The 17,075-nt window shown below is 44.0% G+C and overlaps 1 protein-coding gene and 1 pseudogene across 1 annotated transcript; both read right to left on the reverse strand.

Annotated features, from left to right (window-relative positions):
- Nucleotides 1-1,367: 1,367 nt before the first annotated feature.
- On the reverse strand, nt 1,368-2,360 carry LOC135984116 (olfactory receptor 52P1-like). The gene has a single exon (XM_065598534.1). The coding sequence runs from the start codon at nt 2,322-2,324 to the stop codon at nt 1,368-1,370; it is 957 nt and encodes a 318-aa protein (XP_065454606.1). The 5' UTR covers nt 2,325-2,360.
- Nucleotides 2,361-13,581: 11,221 nt separating this feature from the next.
- LOC135981429 (olfactory receptor 52P1-like) lies at nt 13,582-14,588 on the reverse strand (annotated as a pseudogene).
- Between the last annotated feature and the right edge of the window lie 2,487 nt (nt 14,589-17,075).

Raw genomic sequence — 17,075 nt, forward strand, 5'->3', positions numbered from 1 at the left:
CCAAAAACCATTTTCAATTGATCGTAGAAGCATATTGCTGCATTCCACCCATGCAGTTGTAATATTTAATCCATTGCCTCTGAAAAGTCACTGCCACCCTGTGGAGGAAAAATCATGTGATCCTGAATTGATGCAAGCTGAAGGGGATGGAAAAGGCTTTCTTCTCCCAGATTCTGGCATCAAAAGTTACTTGCCAGTATCCCTTTGTGAAGCCTAAAGTGGATATATGTCTAGCAACTCCAAACTGTTCTAATAGTTCAGTAACTCTCTGTATCGGGTAACGGATGCAGAAACGGATTCTGCTATTGTGTGTCAGAACTAGAACCATGGGACTTCTCCACTCACTGTGTGATTCCTTCACCACGCTCAGGGCCAAATCACCTGGAGTTCCCACGTGATATCCCACATTTTACAAGGGAACAGCCATGGAGTTTGCCTGGTCTGTTGCCCTGGGGCCATTTCAGGATAGTGATATTCTAGGTAGGTGTGCCCTGCTGAAGTGAGAACACAGCTGCAAAGGAATCAAACAACTGCTACATCTGTTTCTTTTGTTCGGGCTTCAGTCCCTCCCCCATGCTTGCATCAGAGATGCATGGGAGCCTAATTTGGGTTCCAGGGACTATGATACTTTTCTGTATCAATTTCTGAAAGATCAACACCTTATTGGGAATGACTAGTGTGTATTTTGAAAGTTCCAGTTGAAAGCGACTCCAAAATCGATTATGCAAAGCAGTAAGTTATTGGACTCAAAGGCGATGTCATAGTTAAACACAGCAATCCATTACCCAAGTTATTCAGAATCCCCATCCCGGGCAACTTAACTATTTTGCATCAGGCAGTGTTAGGACTAAATCAATGGAAACACAGCAATTCTGTCTGATAAGGATTAAATGAAAGTAAGCACGCTCTTGTCTAACACTGCAGTTTATTAGACTGAAGCACACACAGACATAAGAAATAGGTTTAGAACATCCCAGATATTTACCTGACATCTGGAACGGTATTTAGTAAATGACATGGCTTCAGTTTGTCAAACTGATCAAAAAGTCTGTTCACACAAGGTCTAATGGAAAGCCACCTTGCTTCAGAAAGATGCAGTATCTTCTAGTGGTCTGGAAGTCACTGAAAGGCCAAGGGATCGGGTGTGTGGAGGTGGATGGATGACACTGAAAAAGATCAGGTGATGGTGAGAAAGAGGGAACTCAGAAATGGAGAGAGCAGTACTTGGTGACAGAGTGATAAGATGTGAGGTGTGAGGTGCTTCTCAGACTCTCAACTTGCACAATGATGAGCTCAGCCAAATTGGGAAAGAGTGCCCTTGTATGATAAGGAAGTTTCCTTTCCCCCTTCAGTCACGCAGGTTAAAGTCAGTGGCCCCCGAGCGAACACATTCTGCAGGTGTATTTGCCCATTTTCTCACGAAGCTCTTTGGTTTTGGCCCCATAAATAATAGGGTTGAGCATGGTGGGGAGGAGGAAATAGAGGTTAGCCAAAATGATGTGAATGTGGGGAGCGATGCCCTGACCGAACCGGTATGTCAGAGTGGAGAAGAAGAAGGGAGGATAAGAAATCAGCATCACACAGATGTGGGCTGTGCAGGTGTGGAGGGCTTTCTGATGTGCTTTCTTGGAGGAGATTCTGAGAACAGCCCTGATGATCAGGCCATAGGACAGGGCAATGAGTGTCAGGTCTGACCCATTGACTACAAATGGTATCACCAAGCCATACATCCTGTTGACTGTGATGTCCCCATATGACATCTTTGCCACAGCCATGTGGTCGCAGTACGTGTGGGGGATAATGCGGTTGGCACAGAATGGATGCCTACTCAGAAGCAGGGGCAGGGGCAGAGCTAAGAGAACAGCTCTTATCAAACCCACTAGCCCTAGCTTAGCTATTCGTGCATTGGTGAGGATGGTGGCATATCTCAGAGGGTTACATATGGCAACATAGCGATCAAAGGCCATTGTGACGAGGATGGCTGAGTGCATCACAGTACCCGCATGAAAGAAGAACATCTGGGTGAGACATCCACCCAAAGTAATAATTTCCAGATTGAACCAAAATATACACAGTGCCTTCAGCACAACTGAGGTTGACGTGCTGATGTCTGTGAGCGCCAGCATGCAGAGCAGCAGATACATCGGCTTGTGCAGGGTCTGCTCTTTGCCCACAACAAACAGAACCGTGAAATTTCCCAACAGGCTGATAATGTAGGACGTAGAGAAAGGGATTGAAATCCAGATGTGGGCAGCTTCCAGGCCAGGGATGCCCATTAGGATAAATGATGAAGGATCAGAAGGTGTGAGGTTGAAAACTGCCATGACTTGGATAATGCATCGATCAGGCTCATAAACTCTCAAGGTGCCTGTGAATGGATAGAAGCAGAATGAGGGGGGTTACACACTTTATAACAAATAGTACTGTAAATATTTTATAGTTATTAACAATCTAGAAAGGGGGGTGAGAAGTGAGGTGGCAACATTTACAGATGGCACCACCTTATTTAGGTCATACTCAAATCCAGAGAAGTCCTCAGAAGGAGCTAACCAAGCCAGGTGAATGGGTAGCATGATGGCAGATGAACTTGGATGTCAATAACTGAAACGTGTATGCCCACTGGTCAGAAAAACTTGTACTCAACAAACACCTAGCAAGGTTCTAATTTCACTGTATGAACTCAGGACAGGGATCTGGGTGTCATGGTACAAAGTTCTGGGAAATCCTGCTCACAGTGCAATCACGGACAGAAATTAACCAAATCATTGGGATCCAGGAGGAGTGGGATGGGAAATCATACAGAAAATACAATGCCATGAGATCAGTCATTCAATGTTTCACCCTCCTCTGAACTCCTCTGTGCAGTACTGAGCACCCTTCTCACACAGGATATTACAGAGCTAGAGGGGTTCAGGGCAACGGGAAAGATCAAGCACCTGGGGAAACTCTCATACAGAGAGAGATTCAAACAACTGGGATTGTTTCCTTACAAAGGAGATGAATAAGAGGGGACAGGAGAAAAGTCTACAAAATACTGACTCGTAGAAATTAGTTTGAGAATGTGTTCTCCCCGTCTCATAACACATGATCAAGAGGACATTCAATTAAACATAAATGTGGCAAATTGAAAACTAATAAAAAAGAATGCTTTCTTCACTCAATGCCTAATTAGACTGAGGAACTTGTTGCCACAAGAGGTAGTTCAAGCCATGAGTTAAGTAAGAATCAGGAAGTGTTTGGACATTTATATGGATAGTGAGACTATCCAGTTACAACAGTTACAGTTAACTAAATATTTTGGAAAGCCTATACACCCACATGTTTCAAGGCACAAGCCAATCTCTAGCTGTTAGGCATTAGGATGACCTCATCATGGTCAAATAATCCCCCTCATCCACCCACTGCTGGGATTCTTACACCTTTTTCTGCAACATCTGGGTATGTTACTCTCAGAGAGAGGACACTGGACTCGATAGACCAGAGATCTGATCCATGATGCAATTCCCATGTTCAAAAGGAGCCAGGTTTCCCCCATGGAAACAGACATTGTCATGCTGGGCTATGACTTTGTGCTCAACAGAATGGGCACAAAGAGCACCAGGGTCTTGGTATTTAGGGATACAGGCCTGCACCTCTGTTACTTCCCTTGTTTCTTTTGGTGAGATACTTTCTTGCAGGCACTCAGCTTTGTCTGAGACATAAGTTACAGGTTTTAACTGACAAGTGTAAGCAGAGACATGTGTCAGCAACTCAGCCACTTACCCTTCTCATGCCTGAATATCGATGAAGTTTGAAGATGACACAAAAATTGGGTGATCGTAAATAAGGAAGAGGACAGGTCACTGATTCAGAGCAATCTGGATTGGTTGGTAAACTGGGTCGAAGTAAACAATATATATTCTAACATAGCTATGTAGATATCTACCTATAGGGACTAAGAATAAAGGTAATGCTTACATGATGGGGGAATACTGTGGGAAGCACAATGACTGTGAACAAATGTGGGGGTGTGAAGGGATAATTATCTAAACATGAGCTCCCATGTGGCCAAAAGAGACAATGTGATACTGGGAGCATAACCAGGGGATCTGAAGGAGAGGTAGAGAAGTTATTTTACCATTGTAGTTGGCACTAGTGCAACTGCTACTGGAATCTTCTGTCCATTTCTGGTGTCCATGATTAAAGGTGAATGTTGATACACTGAAGAGGGTTCAGAGAAGAGTCACAAGAATTAGTAAAAGATTAGAAATCCTGCCTTATAGTGATCACAGAATCATAGAATCATAGAACTGGAAGGGACTTCGAGAGGTCATCTAGTCCAGTCCCTTGCACTCAAGGCAGGATGAAGTATTATCTAGACCACCCCTGAAAGGTGTTTGTCTAACCTGCTCTTAAAAATCCCCAATGATGGAGATTCCACCACCTACCTAGGCAATTCATTCCAGTGTTTAACCACTCTGACAGTTAGGAAGTTTTTCCTAATGTCCAACCTAAACCACCCTTGCTGCAATTTAAGCCCATTGCTGCTTGTCCTATCCTCAGAGGTTAAGAAGAACAATTTTTCTCCCTCCTCCTTGTAACAACCTTTTATGAACTTGAAAACTGTTATCATGTGCCCCCTCAGTCTTCTCTTCTCCAGACTAAACATACTGAGTTTTTTTCAATCTTCCCTCATAGGTCAATTTGTTGCTCTTTTCTGGACTTTCTCCATTTTGTCCACATCTTTCCTGAAATGTGGCACCCAGAACTGAACACAATACTCCAGTTGAGGCCTAACCAGTGCAGAGTAGAGCAGAAAAATTACTTCTCATGCCTTGCTTACAATACTCCTGATAACACATCCAGTGGCGTAGCCAGGTTCTACCAGCAGGGGGCGCGAACACATAAAAAAAGGCGCCAAACCAGTGAAGAAAAAAGAAAAGAAAAACCCAAGTCTTGCCGCCCAAGACCTGGAGCGGCTGAAGGACCCGCCGCCGAATTGCCACCAAAGACCCAGAGTGGCTGAAGGACACGCCGCCGAATTGCCACCGAAGACCTGGACTGCTGGGGTGAGTGTAAAAATTAAAAAGGCGCCACTTTTGAGGAATGTGCTCAGTGGGGAGTGGCCGTTCCCCAGCTCCCCCCTAGCAATGCTACTGAATACATCCCAGAATGACGTTTGCTTTTTTTGCAACAGCGTTACACTGTTGACTCATATTTATCTTGTGGTCCACTATTATCCCCAGATCCCTTTCCACGGTACTCCTTCCTAGGCAGTCATTTCCCATTTTGTATGTGTGCAATTGATTGTTCCTTCCTAAATGGAGTACTTTGCATTTGTCCTCATTGAATTTCATCCTATTTACGTCAGACCTTTTCTCCAGTTTGTCCAGATCATTTTGAATTTTAATCCTATCTTCCAAAGCACTTGCAACCCCTCCCAGCTTGGTATCATCCGCAAACTTTATAAGTGTACTCTCTATGTCATTATCTAAATCATTGATGAAGATATTGAAGAGAACCGGACCCAGAACCGATCCCTGTGGGACCCCACTCGTTATGCCCTCCCAGCGTGACAGTGAACCACTGATAACTACTCTCTGGGAACGATTTTCCAACCAGTTATGCGCCCACCTTTTATTAGCTCCATCTAGGTGATAGACTCAAAGATCTTAATCTGCTAAATTTAATAATTTAGGGGGGAGGGATAGCTCAGTGGTTTGAGCATTGGCCTGCTAAGCCCAGGGTTGAGAGTTCAATCCTTGAGGGGGCCACTTAGGGATCTGGGGCCAAAATCAGTACTTGGTCCTGCTAGTGAAGGCAGGGGGCTGGACCTGATGACCTTTCAAGGTCCCTTCCAGTTCTAGGAGATAGGATATCTCCATTAATTAATTTATTTATTAATAAAGGTGGTTAAGGCGTGACTTGATAACAGCCTGTTAGTACCTACACAGGGAACTAGTATTAAATAATAGGCTTTTCAGCCTAACATAGGGAGGGGTAACAGGATCCAATGGCTAGAAGTTGAACTTAAAGAAATTCTGACTGGAAATAGAGTGTACATTTTTAAATGGTGAGAGTAATTCACCACTGGAACAATTTTCCAAGGGTCTTGGCAGACTCTTCATCGCTGAGAATTTTTAACTATTTTAACATTTGTAATTCCAATTTTACCAGGTAAATTCTGACAATACTGAACAGTTCAAGTCGCTCTGCTGCTGAATTCCTGCCCAGATGGTTCTTGACACGAACCCTGGAACCTTTCCTGAACCCTCAGTACTAACTTTAATACAGAAAGAGGCAACTCACTGAAATCCCGCTCAGCAGTGAGGAAATCTCCTTAAGGTGACAGGAAAGCAGGGCTCTGAGAATCAGTGTATGAATCTCATGTGTCTGACACTCACTGTGCTGGACAGCAACCTTTATGATTACCCTGAAAAGTCCCTGAGGACTCTCAGGTTGGCCAGAAATCCTGGACAATTCCCTCAGCTCCATGAGCAGCAGGAGGAGCAGAAAATAGACTCTAGAGAACTTCAGCTTGAGAGCCTCCCCTGTGAGTGAAGAAATGATTCTCTGATCCCAGAGGCTCAGATTGTCAGAACAAACTGAGTCTTCCAAACTGTTCAGCCTGTTGATAGATGTTTGGCTGTGTGCATTTGTTCTTTCTGCCTGCTGTACTGACTTTGGCCAGATAGCCCATACAGCAGGCTCCAATTGAACTGCCCAATAAATCCACAGACTTAGTTTTCAGTGAAGGAACTTAGTCAGGTTTATTGGCAATGAGGCATAGCGCTAGTGCCCCAGATCAGTGATTACAGGTACACTAACACATGTATGCCAAAACAATGGACCGGCTCAGAGAATGGCAGGACTGTATATTCTTCCCTCATTCAGAGAAAGACATCGCCACTGAGATTCATCTTTATACACAGATGCAAATAAATGACATATTACTTCTGATGTATCAGGGCGCCACCCTCTGATGTATTGAGGTACCACCCATTGACGTATCCAGGGGCTGTCCATTACCATGTACATGTTAGTTTAATCAAACATCTCTATCCATTATGCTGTTATCCTGACCTTATCCTTACGATAGGTCAGTGTCTTCCCGATATCTTTGGGGAATTGGTTTGGCAGCGAGGTGTTCTGGTACCACCTTTCTAGAATGTGTTTGCATACATATTCTTGTGCCTATCACTACTTAGGAATGTATGTTTCTGCAATATCAGCCCTGTTCCTGAAAGATTCAATAAGCCGGGCCTGCCCCTTGCTCACAACATAACTTTATTTTAGAGCTGCAAAGTTTTGATTACTTTAACCCAGGTCTCAGGCCTCATACCAGGCCTCTGCTACAAGGTATTATGTTTCAGGCCCTCTTCCTACTACACAGCCTAGCAATTGATGATGGCCTTCTTTTCTTTATGTAATATACTGCTATCTGCACTATGTGTGGGAATGCTGCCATAAGATATGGAACCAAAAAACATTTTCCGTTGATTGTAGCAGCATAGCGCTGCACACCACCCATGCAGTAGTAATATTTAGTCAATTAGCCTCTGAGAAGTCACTGCTACCCTGTGGAGGCCAAATGATGTGACCCTAAATTAATACAGGTCAAAGGGCATGGAAAAGGATTTCTCTCCCAAGATACTGCCATCAACAGTATTTACCAGTATCCCTTTGTGAGGTCTGAAGTGGATATATATCTGGCAACTCCCAAATGTTCTAGTAGTTCATCTACTCTCTACATCAGAGAGTAGAGCATCAAAGTTCAATACCGTTTTGGTCTCTCAGAAATCGATGCAGAAACAGGTTGCGCTATCGTTTGTCAGAACTAGTACCATGGGGACTTCTCCACTCACTATGTGATTCCTTCACCACTCCCAGGGCCAAAATCACATGGAGTTCATCTCACATGGTATCCCATATTTTACAAGGGATAAGCCACAGAGTTTCCGTGATCTGTTGCCCTGGGGCCATTTCAGTATGGTGGTATTTTAGGTAGGTGTGCCCTGCTGAGGTGAGAACATAGCTGTAAAGGAATCAAATAACTGCTACATCTGGATCTTTTGTTCGGGCTACCATCTCTCCCCCATGCTTGCAGATGTTTCCAGGAGTTCTCTTGTGTGGGGAGGGAGGCCACTAGATGATGTCTCACCCCACCTTATATAGAATTAACATATAGTGGGAATCCGTTGTTCCAAAACCAGTTCCCAGTCCACTACAGGTAAGCAAAATGGCGTTCAGTATCATGTGGTCTGGTCACATTCCTTTGCATGTCCTGCTGAGTCATAGAAGTGATTATCCATAGGCTGTCTGTAGCGTTCTTAGGACGGGTCGCCAGGTGGGGGATAAGCTTCTCCTAAGGCCTATTGTTTCCCCTAATTGCCGATTACCCTGAATAGGTCCTTCACAACCCGTTGTCTAGAAAGGAAGCATTTTGCCTAGTGGGTGTCATCCAGGTATAACTACATTTGCAATACAGATACATAGTCTATATTCATAACTTCACATACAAAAATGGTACATGCACACAAATAGGATAGTCCTTTTCAGCGAATCATAACCTTTCCTATGACACTTGACAAGACATATCTTGTTCAAAATGTATGATAATTATGTCATAATTATATCATAATGATACACTATGAAGAATATGAGGCAAAGTGTCACAATGAGGTCATGAGGAGGATCCCCTCCTAGGCTTTTAAAAGATTCAAATGATAGCAGTAAAGCATATTAGAAAACAGAATATCAACTATACATACAAAATGATGAGATCTAAATTAGTTGTTACCACTCAAGAAAGAGATCTTGTGGTCATCACAGAGAGTTCTCTGAAAACATCTGCTCAATATGCCACAGTCAAAAAAGTTAACAGAATGTTAGGAACCATTAGGAAAGCGACTGATAAGAAGACAGAAAATATAATAATGCCACTATATAAATACCACACCATGAATACTGCATGCAGTTCTGGTCACCTCATCTCAAACAAAGATCTATTAGAAATGGAAAGGGTGCAGAGAAGGGCAACAAAAATAATTATGGGTATGGAACAGCTTCCATGTGAGGAGAGATTAAAAAGATTGGGACTTTTCAGCTTAGAAAAGAGACAACTAAGAGGGGATATTATAGAGATCTATAAAATTGTGACTGGTGTGTAGAAAGTGAATACGGAAGCTTTGTTTACTCCTTCACATGACAAAAGAACCAGGGGAAATGAATAGGCAGCAGGTTAAAAGAAAGAAAAGGAAGTACTACACACATCACACAGTCAACCTGTGGAACTCATTGCCAGGGCATGTTGCACTGGTGAGCCCACATATCGAGTATTGCGTCCAGTTTTGGGGCCCCCACTACAGAAAGGATGTGGACAAATTGGAGAGAGTCCAGTGGCAATGAAAATGATTAGGGGGCTGGGGCACGTGACTTATGAGGAGAGGCTGAGGGAACTGGGCTTATTTGGTGTGAAGAAAACAAGAGAAAGAGGAGATTTGATAGCAGACTTCAACTACCTGAAGGGGGGGTTCTAAAGAGGATGGAGCTCGGCTGTTCTCAGTGGTAGCAGATGATAGAACAAGAAGCAATGGTCTCAAGTTGCAGTGGGGGAGGTCTAGGTTGGATATTAGGAAAAACTATTCCACTAGAAGGGTGGTGAAGCACTGGAATGGGTTATTTAGGGAGGTGGTGGGATCTCCATCCTTAGAGGTTTTTAAGGTCCAGCTTGAGAAAGCCCTGGTTGGGATAATTTAGTTGGTGTTGGTCCTGCTTTGAGCTTCTGAGGTCTCTTCCAACCCTAATATTCTATGATTCTAAGGCCAAAAATATAACTGGTCCAAAAAAGAACTAGATAATTTCATGGAGGATAGGTTCATCAATGGCTGTTAGCCAAGATGTTCAGAGATGTAACCTCATGTTCTGGGTGTCCCTAGCCTCTGACTGCAAGATGATGTGACTAACCGACAGGAGATGGATCCCTCAATAATAGCCCTGTTCTGTTCTTTCCCTCTGAAGCACGAGGCATTGGTCCCTGTCAGAAGACAGGATACTGGAGTAAATGGACAATTGGTCTCACCCAATGAGACCATTCTTATGTTCTTATGTGAGTCTCCTTTTTCTTCTCTGCTTACCGGACCTCATAGCCAATGGGGCCCACATGCCCCACTACCTCAAATGGTCCCTGCCATTGAACCAGTAATTTTAACAGTAAACTTGGTAGTAACAATAACGCTCAATCACCCAGTCTGAACACTTGCAGCTGCACCCCCTGATTTAGCCTTCTCTGTACCTGTTGTGCATTTAGCAAAATTCTTCTAGAAAATGCCCACAGTGTCTTGAAGCGATTTCTTAATTGAAGAATGTATTGTACTATGTTCATTGCCTGGGGTCTTTGCTCTTTCATATTTCTCCGAGCAGGTCTGAAAAGCCTCAAGACTGCTTCCCAGACAGCAGTTCAAATGGAGAAAACTTGGAGCCTTGAGGCACCTTCTTGATAGCAAAATGGAAGTGGAGGAAGAGCTGGTCCCTGTGTTTGGGATCCAAAGCGAAAAACTTCTTTAATATCACCATCAAATTTTTCTGAAATTGGTCTACCAGCCCATCTGTTCTTAATGTTGTTACCCTCAGTAGATCACAGAGTTCTTTCATTATTTGTAAAGTGAAGTTAGGTCCTTGATCAATAAGGATTTTGGGGGGTATTAGCACCCGGGAGAGGAATATCATAACCTCATTTGTTCATTTAGCTCATAGCCAGGGTGCTAGAACTATGCGTAGATGGCAATAAACCTGGCTGGGTGCCTTTGTCACCAAACCATGCCTGTGGTGTTTCTTTATGTGTAACATCAAGGTCTGGACTTCACCAAAGTGGTTCCAGTCCCTCCACAATATGACCAGAAAGACCAGATATTGGAAAGAAGTTCCCTAATAAGTTTATTAAGGTTTAGCACAACTAAGTTTCCACACAAGAATTCCTTTATTAGTCTAAATGGAACATGATGTTGATTACATCCAAAATACAATTACAAGCAGATACACACTTATGTATTATATCCTAGCAACCATACAGTGATATGCATTAGCTAAATATTCACCACAGGATCAGGCTTGTGAAATACCTTCCCATCATGTCGTGACTCCAGAGAGGTAAGGAAAACCTCTGACAAAGGAACCCTTAACATTTTTGCTTTTTATAAGAACATTAGAATGGCCATCCTGGGTTGGATCAATGGTCCCTCTAGCCCAGTATCCTGTCCTCTGACAGTGGCCAATACGAGGTGCTTCAGAGGGAATGAACAGAACAGGGAATCATCCAGTGATCTATCCCCTTTTGCCCCTTCCTAGTTTCTGGCAAACAGAGGCTAGGGACACTTCAGAGCATGGTTTTGCACCCCTGCCCATCCTGTCTAATAGCCACCGATGGACCTATCCTCCATGAATTTACCTAGTTCTTTTTCAAACCTTTTAAAGTCTTGGCCTTCACAACATCCTCTGGCAAGACTGTGTGTTGTGTGAAGAAATACTTCATTTTGTTCATTTTAAACCTGCTGCCTATTAATTGCATTGGGCCACCCCTAGTTTTTGTATTATGATAAAGAGTAATTAACACTTCCTTATTTACCTTCTCCACACCAGTCATGATTTTATAGACCTCTATCATATCTCCCCTTAGTCATCTCTTTTCTAAGCTGAAAAGTCCCAGTCTTATTAATCTGTCATCATAGGGAAGCTGTTCCATACTTCTAATATTTTTTTCCTGCCCTTTTCTATAACTCTTCCCAATTCCAATATTTTTTTTTTGAGATGGGGTGATCAGATCTGCTTCAGTATTCAAGATGTGAGCATACTATGGATTTACATAGAGGCAATATGATATTTTCTCTCTTATTATTTATCCTTTTCCTGATGATTCCCAGCATTCTGTTAGGTTTTTCGACTGCTACTGCATACTGAGTGGTTGTTTTCAGAGAACTATTCACAATGATTCCAAGATGTCTATCTTGAGTAATAACAGCTAATTCACATACTCAGTTGTGAAGACTGATGCAAAGAATTAATTTAGTCTTGCCACAATGGCCTTATCATCCTTGAGTGCTCCTTTATCATCTCGTTTCAGAGTAGCAGCCGTGTTAGTCTGTATCCGCAAAAAGAAGAACAGGAGTACTTGTGGCACCTTAGAGACTAACAAATTTATTAGAGCATAAGCTTTCGTGGACTACAGCCCACGAAATATGCATATGCATCCGAAGAAGTGGGCTGTAGTCCACGAAAGCTTATGCTCTAATAAATTTGTTAGTCTCTAAGGTGCCACAAGTACTCCAGTTCTTCTTTTATCATCTCGATCACCCATGTGGCTTCAGTAGTTGTTTAGTAGTCTTCCTTTTTCTGATGTACTTAACAAAATTGCTGTTACTTTTTGAGTCTTAAGCTAGTTCTTCAAAAAAAATTCACCTTCCTAATTCTATTTTTACACTTCATTTGCCAGAGTTGATGCTCCTTTCTATTGTGGAGTTTCTTTCTTTTCTCTTTGGCTATCTGAAAGAGTAGCTTCTGTTCATCAAACTGATCAAGAACCCTGTTTTCACAGGGACTAATGGAAAGCCACTTTGCATCAGAAAGCTCCAGTACTTTCTGGTAGTCTAGGAGTTACGAAAAGGCTGAGGTGACAGGATGTGTGGGGCTGGGGGCTGATGGGTGACAATGAAAGAGGTCAGGGTCAGAGAGAGGGAACTCAGCATCGGAGATATTGCTATATAGGCTTGCTTGTCAGCCAGAGATAGAACTTTGGGTTTGACGCTTTGATACTCTTATATCTTACACTGGCCAGATGGGTTTGTTAGTATAATGGGAAGAGATAAGAGATAGAACTAAAAATGTTACAGGGTATGGTGGGAGTGTAATATCTGAACATACACTGAAAGGCTGCCTGGCTCCTTTCTCAAGCAAAGGTCAAACAACCCGTCAGGAAGGGCAAGGGAGATTGAGAGGGGGAGGCATAAAAAACACTAAAAGCCAAAGAAAAGACTGGCCTTGGCCAGAACTCAACCTCCCTCCTTACCCCTCCAAGGGGGTACAAAAGGAGTTGGATGAAGACCCCAAATTCATGACCCTCCAAAACAGAACATGACCATAAGTTGTAAGGGATGGGATTAGGGGTGTGCACGGCAGGTATATTTGGGCCTGCAAAGGAGGAGGAGGTGGAAAAATGGGAATGGGGACACAGGCAAGGCTCTGCGGTGTCAGAGCTGGGAAGGGGGACACGGGGTAAAGGTTCTGTGGCATCAGAGCTATGAACAAAACTCTGGGTAATGGACTCTACCAGCGTGTAGAGCTATGGATATGCTTGCTTGGAACTAACCCCAATAAACATCACATTGCCTGCACTTTGGACTTCTGGGCTTCTGCTTTCTGTCTGCGTGACAAGAACCAGGGGATGGGTGAAGGGAAAGCCCTCTACAGGAGAAAGCACTGTTTGGTGATGAAGTGATAAGCCATTAGATGTAAGGAACTTCTCAGACTGTGAACTTCCACAATTCTCAGCTCAGACAAACTGGGAAAGAGCACACTTGATTAATGAGGCGGCATCCTTTCCCCATTTTGTCACATAGGTTTAAAGTCAGTGGCCCCCGGTGATCACATTTGCAGGTGTATTTGCCCACTTTCTCACGAAGCTCTTTGGTTTTGACCCCATAAATGATAGGGTTGAGCATGGGAGGGATGAGGAAGAAGAGGTCGGCCAAGATGATGTGAACATGGGGAGCGATGCCCTGACCAAACCGGTGTGTCAGAGTGGAGAAGAGGAAAAGAATACAAGATGTCAGCATCACACATATGTGGGTTGTGCAGGTGTTGAGGGCTTTCGGGTGAGCCTTCTTGGAGGAGATTCTGAGGACGGCCCTGATGATCAGACCATAGGACAGGGCAACAAGCATCAGATCTAACCCGATGACAACAAATGCCATCACCAAGCCGTATGTCCTGTTGACTGTGATATCCCCACACGACACCTTCGCCACAGCCATGTGCTCGCAGTACGTATGGAGGATAATGCGATTGGCACAGAATGGCTGCCTGCTCAGGAGCAGGGGCATGGGCAGAATGAAGAGAACAGCTCTTATCAAACCCACTAGCCCTAGCTTAGCTATTCGTGCGTTGCTGAGGATGGTGGTGTATCTCAGAGGGTTACATATGGCAACATAGCGATCGAAGGCCATTGTCACGAGGACGGCTGAGTGCATAACAGAAACTGCATGAAGGAAGAATGTCTGGGTGAGGCAGCCATGCATAGTAATTCCTTTCAAATTGAACCAAAATATACACAGTGCCTTCGGCACGACAGAGGTAGATATGCCGATATCTGTGAGCGCCAGCATGCAGAGCAGCAGGTACATCGGCTTGTGCAGGGTCTGCTCTTTGCCTACAACAAACAGAACCATGAAATTTCCCAAAAGGCCGATAATGTAGAATGTAGAGAAAGGGATGGAAATCCACATATGCACATCTTCCAGGCCAGGGATGCCCATTAGGGTAAATGCTGAAGGGTCAGATGGGGTGAAGTTGAAAGATGCCATGAGGTGGTTGATGCGTCGATCAGGCTCAGCAATGCTCAAGGTGCCTGTGAAGGGAGAAAAGCACAGCAACTGGGGCTACACATTTTATAACAAATAGTACAGTAAATATTTTATAGTTATTAACAATCTAGAAAGGGGCTGAGCAGCAATTGGCAACATTTACAGATGGCGCCAGATTATGTAGGTGATAGTCAAGTCCAGAGAAGTCCTCTGAGGGAACTAACCAAGCCAGGTGAATGGGCAGCATGATGGCATATGAACTTTAATGTGAATAACTGCAACGTGTATGCCTATTGGAGGGAAAAACTTGAACTTCTCAAACATATTACAAGGTTCTAATTTAACTGTATGAACTCCGGACACAGACCTGGGTGTCATGGTACAGAGCTCTATGAAACCCTACTCACAGTGCAAGCAGAAACTAAGCAAAACATTGGGATCCAGAAGGAGTTGGATGGGGAATCACAGAAAATGCAATGCCATGAGATCTGTCAGTCAATGCTTTACCCTTCTCTGGACTCCTCTGTGTAGTACTGGGCACCCTTCTCACACAGGACATTGCAGAACTAGAGGAGTTCAGGGAATGATCAAGGGCCTGGGAAAATTCTCATATGGAGACAGGGATTGTTACCTTACAAAAGGGAGGAATTGGAGCCGGTATGAGAACAGTCTATAAATTACTTGTAGAGAGTAGATCGGGAATGTATTCTGCCTGTCTCAGAACACAAGATCAAGAGGACATTCAATTAAACTGAAATGTCGTAAATTCAAAACAGATTAAAAAAAGAATACTTTCTTCATTCAATGCCTAATTAGACTGAGGAACTCATTACCACAAGAGATAATTGAGGCCATGAGCTAAGCAAGAATCAGTAAGGTTTGGACATTTACATTGATAGTGAGACTATCCAGTTATAATACTTACAGCTAAATAAATATTTTTGAAAGCCTATACACCCATGTTTTTCAGGGCACAGAACAATCTCTAGCTGTTAGGCATTAGGGTGACACACTCATGATGGTCAGGGCATCCCCCCACATCCACCCACTGCTGGGTTTCTTACACCTACTGCAGCACCTAGGACTGTCACTGTCAGAGAGAGGACACTGGGCTAGATGGAGCATAGGTCTGATCCACGATGCAATTCCTATATTGGAAAAGACCCAGGTATCCCTCATGGAAACAGACATTATCCTGCTCGGCTATGACTTTGTGCTCAACAGAATGGACACTAGGGGCACAAGGGTTTTGGTATTTAGGGATACAGGTTCCTCCCTCTCCGGGTCCATATATTATTTAAATGGTGAAAGTAATTAAACATCGGGACAATTTACCAAGGGTCTTGGCAGATTCTTCATCACTGAGAATTTTTATATCAAGGTTGGATGTTTCTCTAAAAGTTCTGCTCTATAAATAATTTTGGAGAAATTCTCAGGCCTGTGTTATACAAACTAGATGATCACAGTGGTATCTTCTGGCCTTTGAATCTATGAACATGTCCCCAGGAGTGCCCGAGCTTACTGAAGGCATTTTTTCTATTCATGACCATGTTGAATTTAGCCCTATGGGGAGAAATTCTTATTTGACTGTGGCACCTTGAAAATGTTACACTAGGTGTGTATTTCATGGGGCTGAGGGATGCCATGAGGCACTGCATGGATGAACGTTTTAGGTGAGAAAAATAATGACTTGACCCCATGAAATCTCTGCACTGAGGAATGAACGTACAAGCGTCACCGTGAATGGCTAACAGAGCTGGCTAGAAAATGGTCACAGAGCATCCTGGGTTTAACGTCTGTGTCCCAGTGGCCCACTGTTTCAGACAGCTGTCGGCGGCTAGTGCACATGGCACCTGTATTTACCTAGGCCCTCACATGTCCCAGAGTTGCCCGCTCTCATTATACAATGTGCAAACTTCTCAGCTTGCTAGTTATTCCTGTGTAGCAGTCCCTGAAGCTGCACACGGTGTGTTTGGGTGTAGCAAGAGCAGCAGCACAGGTGTCCTGGCATTTGCCTCCCTCTGTGAGATTTCTCACAGGTGAGACACAGTCACTGATCTCCCCCCCACCAAGGGAGCAGGTGTGACGGGAGATACCTCAACCCCTTCAGAGGACGAGCTGTGGGGAACACGGGGCAGCTCGGCGGTTGTGGGAGCCAGGGGTGACTGGGGAGCATGGAGAAGACTCTGGTGACCAGTGTTCTGTTGGAATCGGGGCAGCCTGGGATAGGGAAGGAGAGTACGGACAGGGGGTCAGAATATGATGGGAGATAGGACCAGATGAGGAGCAAAGATCAATGGTACTTTCCACCAGTGAAATGCCTGAAGTTATGTAATTAGCATTCAACAACAATTGGAAACACCCAGGCTGCAGTTCTGTGGCTTTCCAGGGCAGAGACCCTGAGCTGCCCCAAACGCACTTGGGGCCAGGAAAGGTCCCAGCACTGGCCTTGGACCAACAATCACAAAGAAAAAATCAATTTCAGCAGCGCTGCCTGCCTGTCCGTGTACATGCCGCTTTATG

The sequence above is a fragment of the Chrysemys picta genome, chromosome 1 (assembly GCF_011386835.1).
Source record: "Chrysemys picta bellii isolate R12L10 chromosome 1, ASM1138683v2, whole genome shotgun sequence".
Taxonomy (NCBI): Eukaryota; Metazoa; Chordata; order Testudines; family Emydidae; genus Chrysemys; species Chrysemys picta.

Excerpts from the sequence above, each read along its gene's own strand:
- LOC135984116 (XM_065598534.1), bottom strand. The coding sequence starts at position 2,324 with ATGGCAGTTTTCAACCTCACACCTTCTGATCCTTCATCATTTATCCTA.